This window comes from Miniopterus schreibersii (assembly GCF_964146895.1).
Source record: "Miniopterus schreibersii genome assembly, chromosome: 4".
Lineage (NCBI taxonomy): Eukaryota > Metazoa > Chordata > Mammalia > Chiroptera > Miniopteridae > Miniopterus > Miniopterus schreibersii.
The window spans coordinates 99285274-99312534 of record NC_138105.1 but is presented as its reverse complement, the minus strand read 5'-3'; the positions used below and the strand labels follow the sequence as shown (position 1 = coordinate 99312534).

The window sequence follows — 27261 nt, the reverse complement described above, 5'->3', positions numbered from 1 at the left end:
GTGGCCTGCGGCGTGCGGCCCAGGGACAGCCGTCCTGGCGGCGCAGGGCTCGCTTCCTCACCTGCGAGACGAGAGTCGGACCAGACAGTCGTCAGCATTTCCTCCAGTTCTGACATTTCGTGGTCCAATCAAAAGTTGTTTGTGGCTATGTGTTTATTTCCAAGGTAAACCATTTTTAGAAAAAGATATTTCGGCCGGCCAGCGCGGCTCACTGGGTGAGCATCGCCCCCTGCACCAAAAGGTCGCGGGTTCGATCCCCGGTCAGGGCACACGCCTGGGTCGCGGGTTTGACCCCCCAGTCGGGGGCCTGCAGGAGGCAGCCAATCGATGCTTCTCTCTCCCCCTCAGCAAGGGAGACGTTAGATTAGTGTAACAGAGTGGACACCAGCCGATGGGGCCCAGAGGACCTGCGGCCGCGCGTCCAGCAGGACAGGTCCTCGCGGCAGCGCGTTCGCGCCGGGCGGCCGCTGGTGGGCGCGCACAGTGCACCGTGGGCCGTGTTCTGCCTCTCCCTGCACCCTGGGCTGAGTCGGGGCGCTTGGTTTCCAGCCCTGCCTGTGACGTTGCCCATGTCACATCTCTCCCTGGGTCTCAGCTTCCTCACCTGTCCCCTCGATGTGGGACTCGGGCTCCGGAAGCCCCCGACGCCCCAGCGCCTAACTGTCCAGCTTCTCTCCGAGTGAGGACGGCGCAGGGGCACAGGCGGGCCTCGGGTCGCACACCCGGCCTTCGTCTCAGCGCTGTCTCTGAGCAGCGAGAGCCTGGGGGCGTTGGTCGCCTCTGGAAGCACCAGCAGCCCCTCAGCCCGGGAACTGCTTCAGCGATGGCCGAGCGAGGCCTGGACAGTGCCCGGCACGGGGGCCCGCTGCAGGGTCTAGTGAAGGAAAACCCCCAAACATCGGGACGTGCTCAGCGTTCCCACGTCTCCCCGCTCCCTGCGTGACCATCTCAGGAGGGAAGTTACCCGGAGAGGCCAGGTAACCAGAGGGAGACCTGGCTGCAGGGGCCTGAGGTGACCCAGGGTCACCTCTCCAGCGGTGCCTTCAAGGTTGCAGCCTTTGTCTCCCCTCCGCGCCCCTCCCACCGCTCTTCCTCCATGGTCTCCTGCCTCCCTCCCACCCGTGTCAGTGCCCCCACGCTCCCCTTAACCGCCCACAGGAGCGAGGGCATGGAATCAAAACAACAGCGCCTCTGCCCCGGTGGCGGGAGGGAGAGTTCTGAGCGCTGTGCACACAATGGTGTTTCATCCCGGCAAGGCTGCCGTGAGGTAGCGGGCGTTATTATTATTATTATTATTAGTTTACAGATGAGAAAGCGGAGACTTAGAGAGACCAGCCTATTAAAAGGGTCACCCGACGACTCCCTCGGTTGGGATTTGTCCCCAGGTCTGACTGATTTCCAGATCTGCGCTGCTACGCAGGGGACCCACGCTTCCATCTGACTCAGTCCTTCCCCACCCAAACCAGGGGACACCACGGAGGACTGGAGGAGCGGGAATGAAGCCGACCGAGGGGCCAGGAGGCACAGGCGCCGAGTGAGGTGAAGGACCAGAAACAGGCCGAGGCGCCTGCCGAGGGCCGTGGGAGCCGGGTTAGAAGTGAAGACACATGCCATCTAGCAGTGTCCCCGGCCCAGGTGGTTCACCAGGCTCTGGGCCGAGGGGGGGGGGTTGGGAAAGAGACACGGGGGAAGGGAGAAACAGAGACAGACAGAGAGATAGAGAGACAGACAAAGAGACAGAGACAAAAAGAGAGTCTCCCATGTCTCCCAGCCTTCTGGACCCAAAAACTGTCCCCTCACAGAATTTCCTCTCTACGGCAGCTGTTTCAGCTGGTGAATTCTTGCAGGGGCTCTACACTCAGTACCTGGCACCCACACCCCACAGGAGCCATCTTCCATGTCATCCCTGGTGGAAAAAAAGACCAGAATAGGAAAATTCACTAAAGGAGACACCCAGACTCAGGGCCACCAGACCCGAATGCCAGCCTGAACCAAATGTTCGGCTCCTCGGCTGACCAGGCCCATCGCCCATGTTCCAACAAGGACCCCGAGAGAGGGCGAGATCCTGCCTAGGGTGAGGAGAAGGTGCCTTGAACTCTGCTGAGAAGACGTGTGAGCTCTGGCCACACAGTATGGACACACCTTGCCTGCCTGGTCCCCCCCTCACCACCTGTGCCCACCTGCTGTTCGCCACAGAGCCACCTTCATGTGCACATCACTTGCTTCTCCCTGACCTTACGCACGTCTCCCCATCACACTGTCCTTTCTGCACCTGGAAACCTCATTCACGGCCCAGGTTGAATATCCGCCCCTCTGCGAACAAACAGAATAAAGTAGCAGAGCAGACTGTAGAAAGATTTTATAGACAACTGAGAGCAGACAGACTCCACCACATCATTCCCCTTCTCCCACGATCTCCCAACTTCTGCTCCCAGCGGCTCTCAGGGAGGGAAGCTACCTAATAGGTTTCCCAGGGCCCACTTAAGGGTCTGACTTGATCCAAAGCCCTGGGGCCTCATTAATGATCTTCTCCCCCAGCTGCAGAACCTGAGGAGCCTGCGGCCCCAGAGGCTGGGGGCCGAAGGGAGGAGATGCAGAACTTGGGGAACCTGAACGGGGTTCTCCTGGGAGAGCCTGAAACTTCTGGGCCAAGGGGACAGGCCGTCAGCTCTCTGCAGTGATGAAGAAATTGTCTGCTGGGGGTAAACCTGAACCCCAGAGAAAAAATATCCCAAAGCAGGTTGGGGGACAGCCCCTTGGAGAGAGAAGAGAGTTACTGCTTCCTCCACATTTCCCCAAAGTCTGAACCAAGGGGTGGCCAAGAGACAGATCTCAGAATAGACTGACTAGTGTAGTTGATGGGGGAAGAAATCTTCATCACCACCACCACCACCACCACCACTATCATAACCACCACCATCACCACCACCACCACCACCACCATCACCAACACCACCATCACCCCACCACCACCATCACCACCACCACCATCACCCCACCACCATCATCACCACCATCACCACCACCATCACCATCACTACCATCACCACCACAATCACTACCATCACCACCATCATCACTACTATCACCACCACCATCATCACTACCATCACCATCACCACTACCACCACCATCATCACCAACACCAACACCACCATCACTACCATCACCACTACCATCACTACCACTACCACCACCACCACCACCAACACCACCATCACCACCACCACCACCACCATCACCAACACCACCATCACCACCACCACCACCATCACCATCACCAACACCACCAACACCACCATCACCACCACCACCACCACCACCACCATCACCAACACCATCACCACCACCACCACTACCATCACCACCATCACCACCACCACCACCACCACCATCACCAACACGACCACCACCATCACCAACACCACCATCACCACCACCCCACCATCACCATCATCACCACCATCACCACCACTATCACCATCATCATCACTGGAAAATACTTGAAAGTGCTGAACAACAAACCCCAACAACATAGACTTCTTGTTTTCTCATTGCCCGTTTAGAGAAAATGATAGCATTGCAGAATATATGGTTCTGCATCCTGCTATTCCCATTAAACATTGAATTATACACATTTTCCATGTGCTAATATTCACTTTATTTCAAATATTAATTAAAAAAAAAATACCTGATTCAAAATTCAAAGGGTATAAAAGTATAGCCTGCCCCAAGAACTCCACCTCCATGCTCGCCTAGGGGCTCACAGCTTTTATCGGGTTTGTATTTCTCCTTACAGAAATACTCCAGGTATATATGGGAGAGCATGCGTGTACATGTTATTTGCTATTTTTAATGGACAAAATACTAGCAGCACCCTCAAATTATTATAAGTTCTCTTTCACTTAGCAATATATCTTGGAAATCATTCTGTATTGGTATGTTTTATTTAGCAAACACTTATGTAGAGTTTACTATCTACCGGACACTGTTCTTTGGTGATAGAAAAATACTGATTCCTTCAGTCCTCACAATAACCCTATTGTGTAGGTACTGTTATCACCACGGAGGCATAAAGAGGCGGGGTGACTGCCGTGGCCACACAGCTGCTAAGTGGGTCGTGTGGCCAGGCTTTCAGACACTCTGCCTATCCTGCACTGCCTCGGTATCACGGCGACCAGTGTCCCAGTCTTGGTCACGTTGGATCCCATGACATTGCATGGAGGTACCATATTTATTTAACAAGTCCTCGTCGAAGGATATTGAGATGGTTTCTCATCTTTGGCTCTTATAATCAATATTGCAATAAAGATCCTTGTCCCTGTGTGGTTTGGTATGTGTGCAACTAGCAGGTCAAAGGGGCTGCACATTTTTAAATGTTATTTTATTAGTGACGTCACCACAGTTATAGCACTAGGTGCTTCCATCTGGAATGTACGAGGACACCTGTATCTCCACACCCTCACCAGCACAGCAATGGGATGATTTTGTCATTGATACTAGAAATGTGGTATCTCAGTATAATTTTAATTTACTCTATGAATAAAGTTGACCTTTATGTATATTTTAAATATATTTGTATTTTTGGCACTGTTTATATTCATATCTTCTTTTTTTTTCTTTTTTCTATTTGCCTTTGGCTTTTTTTCTTTTTGGTTGTAACTTGTTTTTAATGTCCTGGTTTGATATTTCCCTTCTGATGTTTATAGTGGGTTTTGCCATGGAGAATTTTTTCTCTCATTTCAATGTAGTCAGACATAGTTCCTTCTCGAGCTCTGGCTCTTGCTTCATACTTGGAAGACTATCCACAGTCTAAATAAAAAAATATTTGCCTGTTTTCTTCTTAAACACCTATGGTTTGATTTTTTTACCCTTTAAGTGTTTAATCCATGTGCAGTTTATCCTGTATGGTGTTGGTAGAAATCCAATTTTATTTTCACACGTTAGCCATCACTGAAAAAACCATCAACAATGACATGTAATAGACTTACAGAAAAGTGCACAAAATAACGGTACAGACGGATGAAAGTTCACAAAGTGAAAACACAGAACATTACCAGAACTCCAGCAGCCCCCCTCGCCCCTCACCGCGGCCGCCCTCTCCCCTAGAGGAGGAGGATCGTTTGTTAGCACCTTAGACTGGATTAGCTTTGTTTTTGCGCCTGGTGTGACACAAAACTGTCTGGATTGCCACAGAGGGTGTGACAATCGCGTTCTGGAAACTCGAGGTGTGGCAGACAAGTGCTGCTCACGGTATAAGATTTTTCCAGACCCCAATTTACCCCCCAGTGGCACGGCCTTCTCAGGCGAGCGGGCATCACGCGTCCCGGGTACGGGCGATGGGAACGGATGCCTGGCAAAGTGCAGCACCGCAGTGAGAAAAGGCAGACACAGCTGACACCACAGCTGCACGCAGGGGTGCACGCCAGTGACCCCAAAGGCTCTGCACCAGCGAGCTCAGGGCGCCGGCAGCGGAGGGGACCTGAAGGGCTTCGGGCCGTAAAGAGGAGTCCCCACAGGAACAGCAGGTATTAGTTCCCCAAAAGGTTTTGCCGTGGAGAACTAAACGTGAGCCCGCGCTCCGGTGCGCGTCCTGCAGCACTTCCCTGCCCCGGCAGTTTGTAAAGGGATTAGGTAAAGTGGCCCTTCTCCAGGGGGGCAGGGCCAAAGGAAGCAGCACAGCTGGTGCTAAGAAAGAACTTTATTTCTAAACGGAGCTGGGGGTGGGGGCTGGTGAGGGTACATGCCTGTCCCCCGCCAGTGCTCTTGTGCCCACCCCCAGCCACTGTGGCTGACGCTGAGCCCGGGAAGGGGTAAGTGGGTCTTAGGGATGGGTTGTTTGGGGCAGGGGAGGCCCCAGGTCCCCCTGCCTCGCGTGGCCCCTTGAGGGGCCTGTCGAAGGTGGCCCATAGCCACGGATGCTTGTCACAGAGCCGAGACTCCTGGGCTTCCGGGCTGCGAGGCCACGCAGCCGCTTCATGACCCGGGAGGACAGCCCGAGTGCGGGCCCAGGTTCTCGGCAGCCCACAGCTCCGCGTCTGCTCCAGCTTGGACACCTGCTGAAGGACAAGCTGGGCTCCAGGAAAGGCTTCCTGCTGCGAGCCAAGAAGGGTGCTGCCCCCAGCCAGTGCCCCTGGTCCTCTGTGTCCTGGCAGTTCCTGGGGAGGCACTGGAGTCCATGGGGCAGGGAGGCAGCAGGTCCCCGGGGGGCTCGCAGGAGGTGATCTGAGTGTTGGACGGCCCTTCCGGCCAGGCCATGTCCCTCCCCGCCCCTTTCCCTCTCCACCCTCTGACCCTCAGGGCCGAAACAGTCCACACCCCCCAACTTCTCCCCCCTTACCTGGGTTCCTGTCCCTCTGCCCTCTCTATTCTGTTCTTTCTCCTATTCCTGCCTCTCTCGGCCCCGCGGTCCCCCTATATCTGTCTCCCTCCCTGGGTCCCTCTGGCTTCCTCTCTTGCTGTACCCCTCCCCCAACGAGAAGCGGTTGCAACCTTGGAGTATGTTCTGCTGAGTGTCCTGGGCCTTGGCGTTCGGGATGGGAGCAGCAGTGGCGGTGGGGACGTGGGTGACAGAGAGCAGCAGCAGCAGCAGGACCAGTGGGCCCCACATGGCTAGGCCGGCAGGGCTGCAGGGCGGAGGCGCGGGGGTCAGAGGCCGTGCCCTTCGCCCGGGCCCCTCCTGCCCAGCCCCTCTTCTCCCCTCTACGATCCCTCAGCCCCCTTCCGTGTGCCCGGCCCCTCGCCCCAGAGGCCTGGTCCTTGCCCCCAGGGCTCAGTCACCCTTCACCTGTCCACAGCCCGGTCACTGGCCTCGGGATCCCCAAGGACGTTAGATCCAGACAGTTGCCTGAGCGGCCCCGGGAGCTCTCAACGCCGGCTCGAGCCGAAGACGCCCCAACTGCTGGCCACGCTCCCGCCGAGCCACGCCCCCCACTGTTACACCCACCCCTTGGCGCAGGCCACGCCCACGACCCGGCCGCGCCCACTGTGAGGCCACGGCCGCTCCTCAAACCACGCCCACCCCTTTACCACCCACTCCTTAACCACGCCCACTACGCGGACACGCCCACTCCTCAAACCACGCCTATTCTTTAACCACGCCCACCACGCGGGCCAGCCCATCCCTCAAACCACGCCCACTCCTTACCACCCACTCAAACGCGCCCGCTCCTCAAACCACGCCCACCGCACGACCACGCCCTACCCCTTAACCACGCCCACTGCGCGAGTCACGCCCACTCCTTAAACCACGCCTACCCCTTAACCACGCCCCTCGAGTCCAGACAAGTCTCCGCCCGCTGGACACGTCTCCGTCCCCACAGGCCACAGCCCTGAGCCAGAGCCACCCCCTATTTCCTGAGCAAGACCCGAGAGACGCACCCCACCGTGTCCCTCCCCCGCGGGAGCCCCCAGCCCCGAATTGAGCCGCCAGCGCTGTTCCCCGGGAAGCGTCGTGCTCCCGCAGATCCCTGCAGCTGCCCCCGTTCACACTCTGTCCCGCGGGTCCCAGCCCCCCGATTCTGTGTCAACTCCGGAGGCCACCCGGCTGCTGGGGCGCCCCTCCCTGCAGCCAGGCCTGCGGTCCCTGCAGGCGGGCGCGGGGGCAGCCACGGGGGGCGCTGCGCTGCTCCTCCCCAGGGACTGTCCCCCCTGATGTCCAAGGTCTGAGCGGCGCGATCTCCTTTCTTTGGTCCAACTTTCTGGTTGCACAGGCAGGAGGGTGGACGCGGTGTCCGCTGCTCCAGAACGGCTAAAGTCACGAGATGAGAAGCCTATCTTTCGAGTGATGGCCTCGTTATAGGAACTTTCAAATTTTATCTGTAATATTCTTAAATTTCACTTTGGTGAGGTATCACCGGCCTTTCTTTTGAGGTCATTTTGGGTTTTTCCATCTGTGAAACGAAGTCGCTCCCCTTCTGGTAGCTCCTCCCCTCCATCGGCGGCGGTTTCCCCACTTTGGAGACTCCTGGTATCTTGCTGAAATCTCTCCTTCTACCCTTTTCACGTCGTATTTTCTTTATTCTTACTGGAGTCGCCTGCAAAACCCCTCCCCACACAGCATCTTCCAGCCCATGAGCCATCGGCTCATCTAATGGACTGGATTTTTATTTTTTCCTGATTCCACATCACAATATTAGGCAGGGGGGAAAACGTTAACCTTGGAAACTGAGTGACAAATAACAAGAATCTGTCTCTATGCTACATACGCCCCCTTTTGAACTGTTTCTGCCTCGCAGGACCATGACTTGTTTCTCGGACATTTCCTTGGCACAGGTGGTTCCCTCTGGCCTTCCTCAGTGGCTGCGGTCCTTAGATGTCCTTCTGACAGAGCCGTTTCCTCCCGGGGCTCCTGCTCTGGCTGGAGGGAAGGCCCGTCGCCCTGCCCCCTCAGTGCGGGTTTACGCAGGACACATGCCCCAGACCCCAAACACAGCCAGCTGGGATCCACGACCTCCGCTTGTCCAACCCTCCCAGACCACTGTGCTACAAAGATTGCCCCCCTTTCTATGGTCCTCACTAAACGTCACATTTCTTCTGCAGTGGTGAGAGCTTGGCTGGTGTGTGTGTGTGTGGGGGGGGCCTTGGAGAAACACTCCAGCTGAATGCCAGCTGCGTCCAGGGTGCAGGGTTCAGCACTGAGCAGAGCGTCCCTCCTGGTCCCCTGCGTCATCAGGGCTGCAATGACTTGCCTGGGCACATGCGTGGAGAAAGGGTGCATTTCCCAAGTTTTGCTCAGTGGATGCCACACTATTTGCACATTTCTTCACCCCCACGTGCCACATCTTCTCCACAGACAACGGTCCCACCTTCCCTCAGAGGATTTTTGCCATTATTTCCACTCCACACCCTTTGCTCCCAAGCCAGCGATTCAATGGCAGTCCAGCAGTTTGACAGGATCCACAGGAGTTTACGCCGTTTAATGTCAAGGGGCATTTTTTGCCGTGATTACCACTGTAGCAATCGGGAGGGGGTTACACATTTTGTTGCACTTCTTTGCTGCCATCACCTAATTTAATCTGGGGAGCACTGCAACACCGGTGCTGCGTGTCACACGCTTCCCCTTTGAAGGGCCGGGTTGGCTGGACAAAGTATCTGACCATAATCTGGGACGGAATAGGAACAGCAGGTAGACTTCCGTCCTCAGGCATACGTGTGCTTGCATTGTCTTTTACTCTATTTAAGAGACTTTAGAGAAAATTTTGAAAACTTAACTGACCCCAAGTTGAGCAGGAGTAAGTATGGGGATGGAGGAGGGGACCTCATGACAAGAGCAGGCCATGTGGAAGGGGAGCCACGGCCTTGCTTGACCACCCGCCTAGTGGTTAAGCCCAGTGGACTGTGAGGACAGGCAGCCAGTGTGGGGATCAGACCTTCCGGTAGGTGCAGAGCATCTGTTCACACTTTCCACTCAGGCGAGTGGGGAAAGGGGACATAAAACCAAGTACATGCCGTCTGCTCCATCAAATGTCGTCATTCATTCCTGCATGCCATCAGCTGAGCCCAGCTGAGAGCTTCATTTTTTTATGGTGCAAAGTCTTAGTTAACTGTTTCCTTTACTCACATTGGTGCTGGTAACTGTGTATCTGAAGGGATTACCTGAAACCTTTTAGATATACTTTTTAATCAATCAAACGCCACTATATTTACGTCAAAGGAAGGTCACCCCTATGATAGGGTAATGATGCACCCTGAACTCAGAAACATGAGCAATTTGAGAAAACAGGAAATGTTTACACACATTAGTTCTTTATTGAAGAGGCAGCTCAGACCCATTTATATATGCAAAGGATAGGACGACAATAGTTCTTTAAAATACACATTATAGTAATTAAGTTTTATGGTCACAGTGTAGGAAATCTTAGCAGTTGACATTAAAACTACTATGAAAAGTACTTTCTGCATGGAATTATGCAAAATCTACCACTGAATTCGTTCTGCAGCATATTCATTACCATATAGAAAAATACGGCAAAAGTGCTGAGCAACAAAAATGGTAGACACCTGTGACTCTAAAACTTTTTGTGGAAATGCAATAGACATGCAGGAACACAGGTATCCCCAGTGCCCAGAACCCTGGATATTCAGCATCCACGTTTCAAAACAATGTTACCAGCACCAGCGGGCCCCCTTCAGCCTCAGCCCAGGCTCGCCCCTCCTGATTTCTAACTGCACATTTTGCCTGTTCCTGCACTGTACACAGAATCACACACGGTGGTCGCTTTGGTGTCTGGAGTCTGTCATTTGACCTTGTTTGTGAAACTGAGCCGTGCTGTTCATTCTCTGCTTTACAGCACTCTGAGCGGAAACATACCACTTAGGGCCACTCACCCTACTGCTCATATGCCTTCAGACAGCTCTGGCTTTTGAATTTTACACCGTGAAGATTCCAGAACATGTCCTCTGAAGGACATGTACAAGCATTTCTGCTAGAATGGGGGTAAAGACCATACACATGTTCGGCTGGCAGTGCCGGCCTCCAAAGCAGTTCTATCAACGGGCAACGCCAGCAGCAGCACAGGCTGCCTGTTGCCTACATTCCTGCCAAAACATGACGCTCTCTCATGCCTTTGATTCTAACCATTTCAGGGGGTGGATCAGTACCACACGGTACTTTTAAAATGTGCGTTTTCCTGATTACTAGTAAAATGAACATACCTTTCCATGTTGGCTGGCCATCTGGATATCCTCTTTTGTGAAGTGGATGCCCAAGTCTTTGGACCATTTTCTAATTTTTGTTGATGTGTAGTTTTCTTTTTATAGTTTAGATCAGGGCTCAGCAACTATGGTCTGCAGGCCAAATTCAGACTGCCACCTGTTTGTGAATAAAGTTTTATTGGGACACAGCCATGTTCATTTGTTTATGTATTGTACATATGGCTTTCACCACACAGTAGCAAAGTTGAGTAGCTGTGACAGAGACCATCTAGTCTGCAAAGCCCAAAATACATACCACCTGGCCGTGAGAAACATTTACCAGCCCCCTTCCCTCAAGCTGGCAGTCGTGTGAACTGCAAATGTCTCCTCCTCTGTGGTTGGCCTATCCGCTTTCTTAAGGTGTATTTTTGATAAACAGAACTTTTAAAACCTAATATATCCTAACATATTTCAGTTTATGGTTTAGTGCTTTTTGAGCCTTAAGAAAATTTTGTTTACTATAAGGTTACAGTCTCCCAAGTTTTCTTCTTATAGCTTTATTATTTTACAGGTCATATTTAGATCCGCAATGCACCTCAATTAAAACTTTCTATTAAATTATGAAATTTGACAGGGCATTTATTGGAAAGAACATCTTTCCCCAAATTACACTGCCTCATCATCTTCATCCTCGCCTGAGGGTGTCTTGTATGGAAGCGTCTGGACTCGTCCGTTCCACTGGTCAGTTTGTCTGTCTCTGCCAATGCTGCACCATCATAACTCCTGTGGCTTTATAATGGGTCTTATCTGCAAATGTAAGTCCTCTTGCTCTGTCTATTCTAGAAAATAGCCTTGACTACTGTCCATCCTTTGAGTTTTCACATGAATTTTAGAATTAGCTAAATTCCAGTGAAAGAGCTTATCAGGACTTTAATATTGCACTGAATACATGGATTTGCAGAAAACTGACATCTTTTAAAGAACTGTCCTGGAATCCACAAACTATGTATGTCCCTCTGTTCTGCAACTTCTTTGTTTTGTTTTTAAAATCTTGTAAGTATGGTTAGGTAAGTTTTCTCCTAGGCACTTGAGGGTTTTTGATGCTACTGTAAGTGGTATTGCTTCAAAATTTTTCATTTCCTATGTTTACTGCTAGTATATTAAAATGATTTTTCATAATGAACTTGTATGCACGGACCTTGCTAAATTTACTCATTAATTCTAATTATCTGTATAATCCTGACATCTCTATGTACCAAATCATGTCATCCGCACATAAAAGTTGTGCTTCACTCTAAACCTTATGCCTTTTGATTATGTTTCTTCCCTTACTTTCCTGGCTGGGTCCTTTTGCCTTAACACTGAATAAAATCAGTGACAGTAGATATCCTTGTCTATTTTTTTTTTTTAATCTTGAGAGAAAACTTTCAGTATTGCACCTCTAAGCATGCTGCTGAGTGTAGTTTAAGATACTCTTTCTCCTACTAAAGAAGCTCCTTTCTACCCAGTTTTCTAAGAATGTAAGTGAATGGTGATGTGACCGCATTAGTTTCCTGCCTGCTAGATTACTTTTCTTCACGTGGTGTGTCAGTTACTGATTTCTGATTACTAAACACCCTCCCCTTCCTGGAGTAAGACACATTCGATCACTCTGCCCAGGATGGGGTCACCCAACCATTATAAAAGAGCTACAGGCAATCAGATGGGATTATCATGATTGGTTTGGAATAATCAGACTTACCCTCTGAGTCACATGAAGAAATGACAGACACAAAATTCTTGCATCAAGGAAAGAGGGGAGCAAGGACATCGAGTTAATAAAAAATGTCTGCTAGAAACTTGTATTAATTTGTTCCAAAATATTGGAACTAAGGGGCAGTACACAACATAATGACACTGTATTCATATCAAATAAAAGTACAGACAACATTTCTGGGTTACATAATACTGGCAACACCGCACAATCAAACTATGGGTTAAAAAACAAGAGTGGTATGAGAGCTGGGCATATTTTATAGAGTAATAACAGCAGCATTGTCCTTTTCATTGAAACAGACCTAATTCCAAATTACCTATATGTAGTTTATGAAAATAGTGTGTTTTAAAATCTTTTTTGTTCAAATGTAGTTGAAAAATACAAAAGTCACCATTAATGAGGAATATATTAGAAACCCACTGATAAGTGCCTCAAAAGAATAGAAAGTTATGCATTTAACTACTTTGTACCTGTCAGGCATCTCACCAACATTTTGCCATCTTAAAACTCAGTAAGAATACTGCCTTTTCACAAATTATTCAAACCCAAACTTGCATAGAATTGCATAGAATTGTTAGATTATATTTTAAAAACATGACAGAAACTTCCACATAGGTGTTTAATGCTACTGACCTCATTGGCAAGTCCTGATGATTTGAGAACTTCCTTTTCTACAATAAAGGTTCATTCAGAGGTGATAGCTTCTGATATCTTTCCTATGAACATGTGATTTTACATCAGAAATATGGCTTTTGGTATAACAACTTCCAAGACAAAGTATTTTCTCACGTTTATCACTCTGTCACTCTGACAGACTTTGCCATGGTACAACTCCCTGATACGTAAATACAATTTGAATCCAAAATAAATATTAAATATTTATAAACTTGACTCCTGTATAAATTACGTAGTGTCCAATGAGTTGTAGAGTCTTGCTGAAGGTGTTGCTTCCTGTTGCCTTCTTAGGGATTCTCCTCTGTGAAAAGTCAGATTAAAATGAACCTAATGCTGAAATGTTTTCCCCGCTCAGAAACACGAACTCTCAGGTCATGATATTTGACTCCAAATCATTATATTCAGAGGGTTTTCTAAAACGAGGTCTGACTTCACAGGAGACTGCCCCCATCGAGTACATTCGCATTCCCTCTCCTATGGATCCTCTGATGGCTGTTGAAGGCTGACCTGTGGTGGAATTTTTTCCCACATTCATTACATTCATAGGGCTTCTCTCCTGAATGAGTCCTGTAGTGCACAGTGAGGTATGACTTCTGAGAAAAGACTTTTCCACATTCGTTACATTCATAGGGTTTCTCTCCTGAATGGCTTCTATAGTGTACAGTGAGGTTTGACATCCGAGAGAAGACTTTTCCACACTTACTACATTCGTAGGGTTTCTCTCCTGAATGAATTCTATGATGTATGGTGAGATATGACTTCTGAGAAAAGAACTTTCCACATTCGTAACACTCATAAGGCTTCTCTCCTGTGTGTACTCTCTGATGTCTAAAGAGGGACGAATTATGGGAGAAGGTTTTCCCACATTCATTACATCCATAGGGCTTCTCTTCTGAATGACTTCTATAATGTACAGTGTAGTATGACAAATCAGAGAACAATTTTCCACATATATTACATTCATAGGATTTCTCTCCTTTTGGAAGTGACTGGTGCTCACCAAAGGCTGAATTTTCAAGGAAGGTTCTCCCACATTCATTACATTCATAGGCTTTCTCTCCTAAATGAGTTGTGTGATGGTCAGTAACATATGAGAACTGAGAGAACTTTCCGCATTCACTACATTCAAGGGGTTTCTCATCTGTGTGTACTTTCCGATGTCTAATGAAGGCTGAATTTAAATTGAAGGTTTTGCCACACTCATTACACTCATAGGGTTTCTCTTCTAAATGGCTTCTATAATGTATAGTGAGGTATGAGACCCGAGAAAAGAATTTTCCACACTCACTACACTGATAGGGTTTCTCTCCCGTGTGTGTTCTCTGATGTGTAATAAGGGTAGATTTTCGGTAGTAGGATTTCCCACATTCATTACATTTATAAAGTTTCTCTCCCGTGTGTGTTCTCTGATGATCACTGAGGGCTGACTTGCGGGAGAAGGATTTCCCACACTCGTTACATGGATAGGGTCTCTCTCCTGAATGATTTCTCTGGTGGAGGGTGAGATGTGTCTTCTGGCAGAAGGTTTTGCCACATTCACTACATTCATAAGGTTTCTCTCCTGAATGAGTTCTTAAATGTTGAGTGAGATGTAACTTCTGACAGAAGGTTTTCCCACACTCATTACATTTATAGGGCTTCTCCTCTAAGTGTGATCTCCGATGTACAGTGAGGGTTCCCTTCTGGCTGAAGGATTTGCCACATACATTACATGCATAAGGTTTCTCTCCTGTGTGAGCCCTCTGATGTATAATGAATTTTGACTTTTTACAAAAGGATTTCCCACATTCGCTGCATTCAAAGGGCTTTAGTTCCATCTGTGATCTCTGGTACATATGAAAATTTGACATTTGGAGAAAGTCTGGTCCAGAATCACTCCACTCACAGGGCTTCTCCCCCATATAAGCTCTCTTATGAGTAATGAAAACGGTTTCATTGTCTAAGGCTTCCATGCATTCATTATACTCAAAGGGTTTCTCTAAAATATTAATTTTCTGAATACTTCCTTCATTTTGAGAAAAGTCATCCCCATTTTGATTAAATTCACAGGGTTTCTCTCCATGGTTTGTTTTCCCACATTCACTACACTCATCAGGTTTCTTTCTTGCATAGCTTCCATCACTAATAATTAATTCTGAACTAGATTCCAAATTTTTTCCACATGAGACACAATTATGAGATATGCTTGAAGGAACAAGGTTTGCTTCTGCATTCTCTCTCTCTTCAATTAGGATTTTGCTATTGATATAAACAGCTTGCCTTGAACATTCATCTTCATTTTCTTGGATTCTGTCTAACACGTCATCAACTTTCCTGATTTCTTCTGAAAAGGAATAAAGTTAAATAAACCTTGTGAATCTGAATACACCAGCTACAGAATGGGAGTGGTACTCAGGTGCCCTATTGTGGGGTTGACTCTGCCTGTTAGGCCAGTCTCCACAAATAAAAAATAATTACAAGTGTATAATCCTCTTTTCTCCTTGATTTGTCATTCAAGACAGACAGATAGCCTGACTAGCATGGCTCAGCAGTTGAGCATCGACCTAGGATCCAGGAGATCGAGATTTGATTCCCAGTCAGGGCACATGCTCAGGTTGTGGGCTTGATCCCCAGTAGGGGGCATGCAGGGGGCAGCCAATCAATGATTCTCTCATCATTGATGTTTCTCTCTCTCTCTCCCTCTCCCTTCCTCTCTGAAATCAATGAAGATATAGTAAAAAAAAAACACACAAAACACACACACACACACACAAAGGGGTGGAGCTAGGGGAGGCATGGGGAAGGGATGAGGGTGGGATAGGACTCACTGTTAGTGGATAAAGAGAATAAATTCACATTAAACACAAGTACCTTTGTTACTTTACAAATACATTCAAAACTTTGGTAGAAAAAGTAAAATAAACACAAGAAGTGATGAGGAAAGGACAAAGTCATTGAAAGAGTGCTAGATCCAGGCAGAAACTGGAGGACTCAGAGCAAATGAGGGCAGTGGAAGAACAACAATTCTGGATGTCCATTCAAAGGAAGCATTCAAGGATGGATGGAATACATTTGGGAGAAATAGATTACAATTTATATTAAAATGTAAGATACCACTCCATAACAAGATTACCATATTAACATCATTAATGTAGCTCCTTCGAAAATCTTTGCCTTTCTACTCTGCACAGAAATCCAAATGGGAACATTCTAGAAGCTCCATTTTCCTCATGTTTAAAGAGAGTCCCACAACCAGGGTCCCAACTCCCTAGCCTTGATCACATTCACCAGGAAGGAGAGTTCCCAGCACATAAGTGTCCCAAAGACATGAGAAAGACCAGAGAGAAAGAGATCTTCCCAATAAGATCAGCTCTCTGAAGGGTTGACAGTCTTATTTAACACTCACTGAACTCATCTGCACAACAGAGCACAGTGGTAAGGAGCACTGGAGCACTGACACAAACACGTTACAAGCTGGGGGACCTTGGGCAGGTGACTTAACTGTGACACAGTTTCACTCACTGAAATGTGGACAATAGTACCTCAATCACAGGGTTGGGAACAGACTAACTTGTTAGCACATGTCATCTGCTTAGAATGGTTGGACACAAAGCAAATGTTCATTAAGTTTCGCCATTAATTTTCTTTCAATTTTCTGACTTAAACTTCCTAAAACGAGTCATGTCCCTGACACAACACTATAACTTAATTCTGAATACAAACAAGAGTTCCCACACTCCTGGGTTTCATATGGTGTAAAGCCTTAAATGTAATTCTTAAAGTTGCCCCTAAAATAATAACTTCTACCTAGGTATCTTACAGATTTTGGGATCCTCTAAACTATTGTTAGCTGCTCTCATGCACATTCACGGCAACACTGACAGTCTATGCTCTGAAATCTACAACATCCTGAGCCCCAAATACCAACAGAAAAAACAGAGAAGTTACCATTCATTCACCAGTAGGATTTTTCATTACCTGGATTCACAATATTCATTCATTCACAGTCTTCCAAAAACACCTGCTGCTCCAGGAAGCCAAGGCTCCTTCCCAACTACAAGCCTGTGCTCATGTTCTTGTTCATACGACTTGTACATGCAATAAATAGAGGGAGGCAGGAAAGACACACAGCACTAGTGATGCGGGAAGGTTCTTTCTAAGGAAGTGGACTATCTCACTTCATCTGTCGGGTAAAAGAGACCATTCCACCACAGCTTAAAGGGGGAGGTATCAATTGGGATCAGCAGCATAAATACAAATTCAAAAGTCTTAAAAGTGGAGGCTAGATGAACCCTTGTAAGGAATCCAAAGAGAAGTGAAGACGTGGAAAACAAGCTGCATGGGGCAGCACTCCTGAGGAAGCTGTCTGGGGCCTGGGAGCTGTGACTTCGGGCATCTGAGGCATAGAGATACTGCTGTCGGTCACTCCCAAGGGTCTGGGGGAACTCGTTCTAAAAATGGAATATTCTAACTTACCTGGGCAACTCTGGCATGGAAAGTCCCCTTCTGCGCCCCACGGCTCTTCTCCCTGCTCCAGCTTGACGATCACACTGGGTTTGGTGCTGTCGTACCCTGTGTGGGGAAAGGAGATGGGCTTGGGCCCGCTGCTGGGCTTCCCCACCTCTGCATGGAGGGTGCCCCCTTGGAGACTGCGTGCTAAGGTGGCCATTTTGCCCTGTATCAAAGTCAGGACTTTTTGATGGAGAAGCAGAGATAAAATACTCCGCCTGGTGCCCAAAGGAATCCAGTGGTCTCATCACTCATTTCTTCACACTCAAGGATAAAATCATTGACTAGAACCAACCCCAACAGCAGCAATCAGAGCCGCGCTGCTCACCCACGGAGACGAGGTGGCTGTAGTTCTCCAGCATCACATCCCTGTAGGTTGTCTTCTCAGCAGGGTCCAGCTGCTGCCACTCCTCCTGCGTGAAGTCCACGGCTACGTCCCTGAATGACACTGGTCCCTGGAATAGCAGTGATGGGAAATGGGTGACGTGGACAAGGAGCCTTGTCCATGGACAAGAGCTTTCTGAGCTCACTGGCAAAGTCAAGCACGAACACTGTACCCCTTTTATGCTACAGGTTGTGTAAGGAAAACAAACCATATTAGAAACACACAATCTCTGGGTTCCTTCTTTTGTCAAAAATTAAAACAACAAAACCCTCAAGCCAAAAAGAAACTGTTTACTGATTTTACAACTGAAGTGTCTCTGAGTTTGGGGGGCTACAGACGAATAAAGCTTCGTGTCCGCTCTCAGAGGGCTTACACCCCGAAAAGGAGATGCCATGTGAATGAACACGCCCACTCTATCCCTTGTCATTTTCTTCAGCTGCCTTTGCTGGTGGCTCCCCCTCTTCCCTGCCTCTTGGTGCTGACACCCATAGACTCCCCTGGTCTTCTTCTTCCCACTGCTGCTCTGAGGTCTCCACTGCCAGCTCTTTGAGTCTCTGACTCCCATTCTCACAGCCAGCTCTCTGCATGACCAAGCTTTCTACTTCCTTAGGGTTTTCTCTCAAGCACCTCACTCCTGCAGCAGTAGTATCTGCTGCCTGCACAAATGCCCGAGGTGTTGTTAGAGGGATGCATACAAGGTGGGGGGGCGGTTTAACAAAAGAGGAGCAAGTGATTGTAATTTCCTGTTGCCAGAACCAGCTTCCCGGGCTCTGCTGGGCATTCCACAGGATGAAGGGGAAGGAAAAAAATGAGGGGAAAGTGCCAACGGCAAAAACAGAAGCCATACCAGTGCTAGGAGGTTGGAACAGTGCACACAGACCAGGAGGGCACTTTAAGGACAGCTCTGTCACAGTAAGAAGGGATTCTAATTTGAGAGTGAGCTAAACATACACAATGACTTTTCTGCCTGAGACCAAACCCAAAAAGTCCAATTCAAAGAAATATCCCAACTGAGTACATTCTCCCAGGAGCCCTGGAACACACTGGTTACCAACAGCAGGGATTTCTCTGCTGGAAATTCCTGAGATTCAGGGTAGAGTAGATGAGACATCAGAGCTGCGGACACACTCTGGACAGGGGAGGTGCTGGGCCGCAGCCTGAGTGACAGCAGACTCACCAACAGAGCCCTGGAACATCCACAGGCCCATCAAGAGGTCCCATCGCGTACAGTGACTGGCTGACCGAAATCAGTCACAGGACCACCTGGCAGCTCAAGTGCCTTCCTGTTCTCAGTGTGCAGAGTAGCCAGCTGAAGGTGGAATCTGATGAAAACCCTGTGGCCCAGATATAACAGGTGCACTACACTCCAAAACCCCCCTAATCAGGGTGATGACACACTCCGTCCAAACAGAAAACTTCTGTGGGGGCAAATGATGAACCAGACGGGATACCAGGATTGGAGGTGTAATCCAAGACCATCTCAGGCAAACCAGGACATAGATATTCAGCTCTATCCCTGCTGAACATGGATGCTTTTCCTAGATGCAACTCTCAGAAAACTACTCTCCACACAAGAGCACCCCGAGCAACTCCAGCCTGGCCAAATAGCAAGTGTTGAAGAAACTGAAACCCTTGAGCACTGTTGTTGGGGATGTAAAATGGTGCAGCTGCTATGGATGGATACAGTACAGTGGCTCCTCAAAAAATCAAAAAAAGAATTATCATATGACCAGCAATCCCACCTCTGGGTCTATACCCAAAAAGCAGAAAGCAAAGACTTGAAGAGATATCTGTACACCCTGGTTCATAGCAGCACTGTTCCAACAGCTAAAATGTGGAAGCAACCTAAGTCTCCACTGGTGGATGAATGGATAAGCCAAATGTGGCACATGCACATGTGGAACTTTATTCAGCCTTAAAAAGAAGGAAATTTTGACAGGTGCTACAACATGAATGAAGTTCAAGGACATTATGCTGAGTGAAATAGCCCAGTCACAGAGAGACAAACACTGTAGGATTCCACTTACACGAGGTATTTAGAGGAGTAAGGTTCAGAGAGACAGAATAAAAGGGCGGCTGCTGGAGGCTGGAAGAAACGGGGAGTTAGTGTTTAATGGGGACAGAGTTCCAGTTCTGCAAGCTGAGAAACGTTCTGGAGGTGAGGCTGCACGGCAATATGAGCGCTTAATGCCGCAGAACTGCAGCACTTAAAGATGGTGAAGACAGCAAATTTTGTGTTATGTGTATTTTACTACCAAAATAAAAAGAATTGGGGGGAAAATGAAGTGATACCAATCTACTTCCATACACACCCTCCCCACCCCCTTCTGCAGCCATCCCCTCCACAGAAGAGAGAGGAGCAAAACGGACTCATTCGCTGAGTACACTCACTTAGCTTTAGCAATGATTCTCTCAAAAACTGAAATGAAAGAAGCCAAAAATTGTCAGCTGAAGAAAACAGCATAAATAAAAGATAAGGCCAAGATGAACCACCCAACAACAGAATCAAGTTCATAAAGGAAACTGACATTATTTTGTATTGATTTATGTTTTCTAATAAAGTTACATTATTTTGCATTGATTTATATTTTTAAATAAATTAAGCAGGATATTACTTCCATAAAATGAGAACATTCTGCTAAGAAACAGCCACCAGAGACTACTTAGAAATTAAAGACTGGATTATTGAATTTTTTCAAGATCCTCAAGTAAGAAGCTTGAATAACAAATGAGACACAGACTATATACTTCATGAAGTCTCTCAGGACATAAGAAACTGAAACAATGAAAGAAAATTTAAGATAAGAAAGCCAGGTCCAACAGTCACCACTTTCAGAAAGACAATGTGCAGGAGACACGGGAAATATTAAAGGCAGAACCAAAAACGATGCTGAGCAGACACGGCAGCCTTCACATCAAAAGGGGCATCTAACATGCAAGGAACACGGGGGGAAAGTACCGAGGCCCAGAAATTTCCTGATAAAGTATCCAAACGGAGAAGGAAAAATCCAAAGAGTTAGAGGGAAAAAATACACCTGATCCTTGGTAACTGACACTGCTTCTCATGGAGAACTGCCCACAGCTTTTAAAAGAAAGTGGATTCTGAACCTCAAACTGTGTACCAAGTCAAACTATCACGTAAGCTTAATGACACTAACGGCATTTTCAGAAAAGCAAGATGACTCGTTATCTAATGAGACCGTTTCCTTACAACAGTGAGCGGTGTGCTCCACTCAAACCCACGCGCCAGCACAGGAGCGTGGGGACACCGGCCCGGCGCGAGGGACCAGCGGACACCGTCTTCAGTGCTGCGAGCAGTTTCAGGGGCTGCAAACATTTCCCTCGTGTTTCAGGAGGGAAGTGCTCAGTAACTGTGTTCCTATCATTTACAAAGGCTGTATCAACAGAGGGTCTAGACCCACTGACACAGCCCCAACTGTGGGTCCCACGGCTGAGGTTCCCTGAGGTGGCAGAGGCAGAGCCGACTGACAGAGCAAAGCAGGACACCCAGGTAATTCCAAGGACAAGCCAGGTGAGCTATCAAATCACAAGGAGGTAATAATCTTGTGGCTTAAATTAGTCTGGAAGGCAAGGAGTGGGAGAGGTTAGAAGACGGCTTTATCAATACATAAAACTGCATAGCAATATCCCTCATGTCAACACAAATATGAAAAATAAAACACTAGCATGCAGAATTCAATGCCAGACAGCAAAGATCGTATATAGTAGCTAAACGGGACCTATTCCAGGAATACAGATTAGCTGAGTATGTGGCAATCCAGTAACATAATACTCCATCAGAACACAGAGCAGAAGGAAACTCTTGTATCTGCAAAGATGGTGAAAACATCTCCGTCAATATTCAAAACACATACTGAATTTAAAAGAAAAGGAACTGATTGACATTTCGCTAACCTGAACCTATGTATATATTTACACACGGATTCTTATAACACGCATAGTATGTGTGATATATGTACATGCGTATGTGATAAATACATATATATCTCAGTCACACGCAAGCACATATATACACTTTTTAAATTTATACAGACACACACATGCTCATACACACACACGTATTTATGCTTCGGTCCTCTCAGTTCTAAAGTCAGGATTTTACTTTAATGGAGAAACACTAGACATTCCTGCGAGACATGGGAAACACACAGGAGAGCCCTACAGCTACTGTCAGAGTGCCGGCCATGGAGCAGGGCGGGAGGACTGAGACAGAGCTGGGGAGAGAGCTGAGAGATGGGGGCATAGGTAGGAAAGCACCGGCCATGAAGAAAAGAATCAGCCCTGGCCGGTTTCTTTCAGTGGTTGGAGCATCCGCCTGGAGACCAAAGGGTTGAGGGTTCAATTCCTGGTCAAGGGCAGGTACCTGGGTTGCAGGTTCGATGCCCCGCCCCAGTTGGGGGGAGTGCAGGAGGCAACCAATCAATCTCTCCCTGTCTCTCCCCCTCCCTCCCACCCTCCCTCTCTCTCTAAAAATCAATGGAAAAAATATACTCGGGTAAGGATTAACAGAAGGAAGAAGGAAAGGGGGGGCACCTCCAGCTGGTAAATGAAGAGGAAATGGTAAAGAAATGTGTCGCCATTTGGTCTCCCCTAGTGAATTAGTGGGTCATGGCAATGAACATCAATGAACAGACGCTAACATCACGAAACAAAGTTGGGAAGGTAACACAACGCAGGCCTCCAGAAGAAAGACAAGTGTCATGGACAACACAGTCTTGCCAAAACAACTGAACCTAAATCTGAAGAAATTTCCAGTTCTAACTACCAACTTCACAAGGTGTACAGGGAATTTTTAAAAAGTAAAGTTAAAACAGATGGCAATACAATCAGCACAATCCAGACTGTGGACAACTGAAGATAAACCAATTTCTTTCTTCTTTACTAGAAAAATATACTTTTTAATTGATTTTTAGAGAGAGAGAAAGGGAGAGGGAGAGAAACCTTGATTGGCTGCCTCCTGAACACCTCCCACTGGGGATTGTGCCTGCAACCGAGGCATGGGCCCTGACCGGAATCAAACCAGTGACCACTCCGTGCATGAGATGACGCCCAACCAACTGAGCCACACTGGCCAGGGTACAACCCAAGTTCCTTAAAAAACATATTGCAAAGAAAAAAACATAAAGGGAAAGTTACTATTAAAAGATTTAAAAGACCTATCCACCAACTGCAACGTATGGCCTCTATTTGTATCCTGATTGAAAAGAACAAACCAAAAAACATTTAGAAAACTGAAACTTTGAACAGTGGGTAGATATTATATAAGAAAGAACAGTATTGTGCATTATCTCCACCCACCTTTTGAAAGACTCTTTACAGTTCAAAGATACATATAGAAATATAGGTCAATTTTTTTTTTAAGCCAAGTAAAGGGAGAAAATATCAGTTTGGAAGTAACAGGTGTCAAAGGCAGATGAGTGATCACATGAGGAAAAGGTCTGGCAAACATCCACTGGATTTGACTATAATTAGGTCACTGCTAAATCTTTCCCAACAGTGCGGGAAAGTGGTGAGGATAAGCCAAGACACTGAGAACTAAGTGGGAATGGAAAGTAAGGACGTCCTTACTAGAGAATACTTTCTGGATTGTTTGCTGAGCAATCAAATAAACAGACTAACAGGAATATCTGAAGAATGAACTGGTCAGTGCCCCATGACTTCGGTTTTATTCCCAGATTAAACAGTATCAATGGAAATGTGTCTATTTGGATCACAATATTTTGGTGCCTGGAAAAATCACAAGCACCAAGTTCTCCTTGGGCAGGAGGCCCTCTGCTTACAAGTGCAAGTATAAGCCATATTTTGCAAGGATTTCCTGATGGTTATAATGAAAGCTATCCACATTATATCAACTCAATTAAAGAAAAATATCCAAGTCCTAGGAAATCCTTATAACCCACAAGTAACAAAAACAGTGTCTCTTCCTATAGTCTACACAAATCACATAAGAGATGGCATTTTCCTTTCCCTAGGGTGGTCAAGGACATTGGTCATATCTGCAGCTCAACTTCAATAGCCCTAAAGTATCATACTACCTGGACATGCAAATTTGATAATGATTCTTGGTGCTGACCCGATACTCTCATAACTGCATTTTACATAATGTCTTTTATCTATCTCTGTGTTCCCATTTTAAAGTATGCATCCTTATAAACCTCCTAAAATGTATTGCAAACCAAAGTGGGAAAACTCACCTGGGACTCATGCATTTTCTGCTGCTCTTGGAAAAGTGCAGAGATCTTTAACAGTGAACCTAGGGCAGAAGAAGCAAGTAATTGAAGTCATGAGGAACCTGGCCTGTCCAACCAAGAACCTCCTGCTAAGAATCACCAAAGAAAACTCAATAAAATGACACCCTGTGGACACTCAAAAGGGACTAAAGGGTGGCAGAGGAGAAATACACCTGAACCATTGTAATCCCGAAAGGATCAGAGGTACTGAGGTGGGTTACTCTCACTGGCGAATATAAACAGACTCCTTTTTCAATAGTTGGCCACCATTAAATAAAAGGTGGGGGGAAATCCCATTATACTGTTCACCTATTTTCTTACAGTTTCTTTCAAGTGTGAAAAATCAGAGAATACAGAGGAACGCAGGATATGAGTTCTCAAAAATGGGATAAACGTGCACTGGGGCATGGTTTTGCTTATCCGACTAAACTTGGTTAGCGCTGCACTTAATCTTTTATTAAGAAAACGGTAATACAGTGGGCACGACACTTGGCCTGGGAGCCTGAGCCCGGTCAGCAATCCCACCTACAGGCCCGGACACCTCGGACAAGTCACCCCCCTTCTCAGGCCCAGTCTCTTCCTCTGGCACCGAGGCAGCAGGTCGCCCCCTGCAGCACCAAGGGGAGTTGGCACACACTTAGGTCTCAGAACCAAGGTCCTGATGGACGTTTAGAGGCACGTGTAGAACCTGGGGAGGGCGAGGCGGAGAAAGGGGTGGAGGGTGCGCAGGGAGGAGGCGACCCCGCTAGTCCCCCAGGTCAACGCGCCCCGCGGCGCACTCTCGAGGCCCCGCCGCGAGGCCCCCGGCCCTGCTCACCGCGGGCGGGACACCCAGGACGGCCCCGGGGCCGCGGACGCGCCACCTACCCGCCCGGACTCGCCGACCTGCCCCGAGGCTCCCGGGCTCCGCCGCTTCCCTCCGGGGGTCCCCGCCTCGGCGCCTCCCAAGGCCGCGGCCCCGACGAGCCGGCTCGGGGCCCGCGGGACAAACTCACGCAGGAGAACGTCCCTCCCGGGGCCTCGCCGCCGCGATGCACACGGGCCGGGCCGCGCCGCTGCCGCCGCCCAGCTCCTCGGGCCTGGCCCGCCGGCTCCGGGGTCGCCTCGGGGTCCCCGCTCCAGGCTCCGCCCGCCGGCCCGCCCGCCCGCGCGAGCCCTGGCCCGCACAGCCCCGCGCCCGCTGGGTGGCGGCCCGACCCGACGGCGTCCGGCCCCGCGGGCCCCGGGATCCTCGCCCAACCGAGGCCGAAGCCTGGGAACCTCCGCGGCCAGCGGTGACCTGGGCACGGACCGGAAGCCACGGCGGCGCCGCGGCAGTGCGCCTGCGCGAACACGCACGCAGCCCGCGGTGCGCAGGCGCGCGAGGCGCCGGAAGTCCGTCTGCGGGGGCCCCGCCGGGGCAGCGTGAGAACTACCCGGACTCTCTTTCCCAGAAGTCCCCGCGGCGCCGGGTCTGGGAGAGTCTCGGCCGCGTCTCGCTCGCCCGGCGGCTAAGGGGCGCGGTGCGGGGCGGAGTGTAGTTTGCTGCCAGGACGGGACCCCAGGTTCCCCGTAATTTAAGGGAAAGTCTGTAATGTCGCCGCTGCGCCAGGTGTGCCGGCGCCCCGGTCCTCTCCTTACCGTGAGAGCTCGAGGCTCAGAACCAGTGACCGCAGACAACCCTGATAAGTTAGGGAAAGGGGTGCATCGCGCTCGCTCGTAAGTGCGACACTTAATTAAAATATTAGTAAACCGAGTTCTGCGACCGTCAGTCTGGCGCCTCCCTTCCCCCTCCCGGGGGGAAGCAGCCCACCCCGGCTCCCGGTCGGGCTGCGCCCGCGGGCCCGTCTCCACGCGCTCCTCACGCGCGCAGAGCCGCTCGCAGCGCCGGGGGTCCGCGTCGCCGAGCGACTCCAGGGGCGCGCGAGCTCCCCACTGCTTCACTCCCGCCTCTCCGCGTCTCTCGCGCTCCCCGGCCCAGCTCCGGCCCCAGGTGCCCCGCGCCCACACCCGCTGACCGTCCCGGCCGCCGCGCCCTGACCGCGCCCGCGCTCGCGTGTCGTCCCGGGCCCCTCGGCCTTTCCCGCGGGGCCGGCGCGTCTGCTCCCCCGGCCGGGCCCCGCGGAGCGCACCCGGGTTTCAGCTCGCGCGGTGACTCCGCGCCCGCAGGTCAGCGCTTGGAGCCCCACCTCCCGGCAGCAGAAGGGGCTGGGCGCCGAGTTCAGGCACGTGGCGGGGGACTGACCCGATCGCGCCTACAGGACGACACCCCAATAAAAGCCCAGGTCACCCGAGCGCGGGCGAGCGGCTGTGGTTGGTGAGACACATCGGGCGCGCAGCGGGAGGACGGGGGCTGGGCACCTGTCCGGTCCCGGGGGGCCGGCGTTCATCCCCAGGGCGCTTCCCCGGGGTCCCGCGGTCCCCTTCCCGGCCCCTCCCTCGCCGAGCCCCGCCCCCCCTTCCCCTCCCCTCCCCCACCCCAATTTCTCCAAGGCCCTCGTTTCTCCCCCAGGGTTCCTACTTCACGAGGGGCTCTAGACTCTCCTTCTAGCCCCTAACACTGCGATTGGCGGCTGTGAAAAGGGTTCCCATTCGGGTGAGAGCCGGGAACACCCTGGGTGTGCTCGTGGGCCCCTGGGGCCGCCTGTCACTCAGCCCACGTCCGGGGAAGCGTGTCCCCCTGGGTCGCCTGTCCTTTAGTTTGAACTTCAGATTGTTGTCCAGGGGCCCGTGGCGCTGTCCGCCTGCCCTCCGCTCCCCCCAGTCTCCTTCCTCAATAGCCTTCCTCCCTTCTCAGCCGCTTCCAGGCTCTAGCTCAGGATCTGCCTCAAGTTCTATTTTTTTTTTTTTTCTATGTGAAAAATAATTCGGGATTATTTTTAAGAGCTAAGAAATTTGGTGGAGTAATCACAGCCCCATTAAGCTACATGGTCATTGGACAGTGAAACGGGTTAACCAAACAGGTTGGGCCACACACATTGGGAAGGTGAGAATCTCATCTTTTATTATGTTTCCTCCAGAAATGCATTGCACGGTGCTCTTGAATGATCTAAAATAACGTACACGCGTGTCATCCGGGCAAGTTAGAAAAT

General features: G+C 49.5%; 1 protein-coding gene across 3 annotated transcripts; it reads right to left on the bottom strand.

The window, feature by feature from the left end:
• Nucleotides 1-25507, bottom strand: RBAK (RB associated KRAB zinc finger). Of its 3 annotated transcripts, none has more exons than XR_013998689.1 (6): nt 25058-25506; nt 24155-24213; nt 17883-18009; nt 17522-17617; nt 10657-15389; nt 1-61 (listed from the first exon to the last, which is right to left on the bottom strand). XR_013998689.1 is itself a non-coding variant. In XM_081135366.1 (6 exons), the coding sequence occupies exons 3-6, from the start codon at nt 24167-24169 to the stop codon at nt 13498-13500; spliced, it is 2130 nt and encodes a 709-aa protein (XP_080991492.1). In that variant the 5' UTR covers nt 24170-24213; nt 24716-24878; nt 25058-25507; the 3' UTR covers nt 9732-13497. The 3 variants fall into 3 exon arrangements, 2 of the variants coding, with proteins under 2 accessions (XP_080991492.1, XP_080991491.1); XM_081135366.1 differs by lacking the exon at nt 1-61 and adding an exon at nt 24716-24878 and having other exon boundaries at nt 9732-15389; nt 25058-25507; XM_081135365.1 differs by lacking the exon at nt 1-61 and having other exon boundaries at nt 9732-15389.
• Nucleotides 25508-27261: the final 1754 nt, after the last annotated feature.

What these genes read in the sequence shown, in the direction of transcription:
- RBAK (XM_081135366.1), bottom strand. An exon ending in CAGCCACCTCGTCTCCGTGG is followed by an intron (nt 17,618 to 17,882) that starts GTGAGCAGCGCG and finishes TTCCCCACACAG; the next exon opens with GGTACGACAGCACCAAACCC. An exon ending in TCCATGCCAGAGTTGCCCAG is followed by an intron (nt 15,390 to 17,521) that starts GTAAGTTAGAAT and finishes ATTCCTTTTCAG; the next exon opens with AAGAAATCAGGAAAGTTGAT.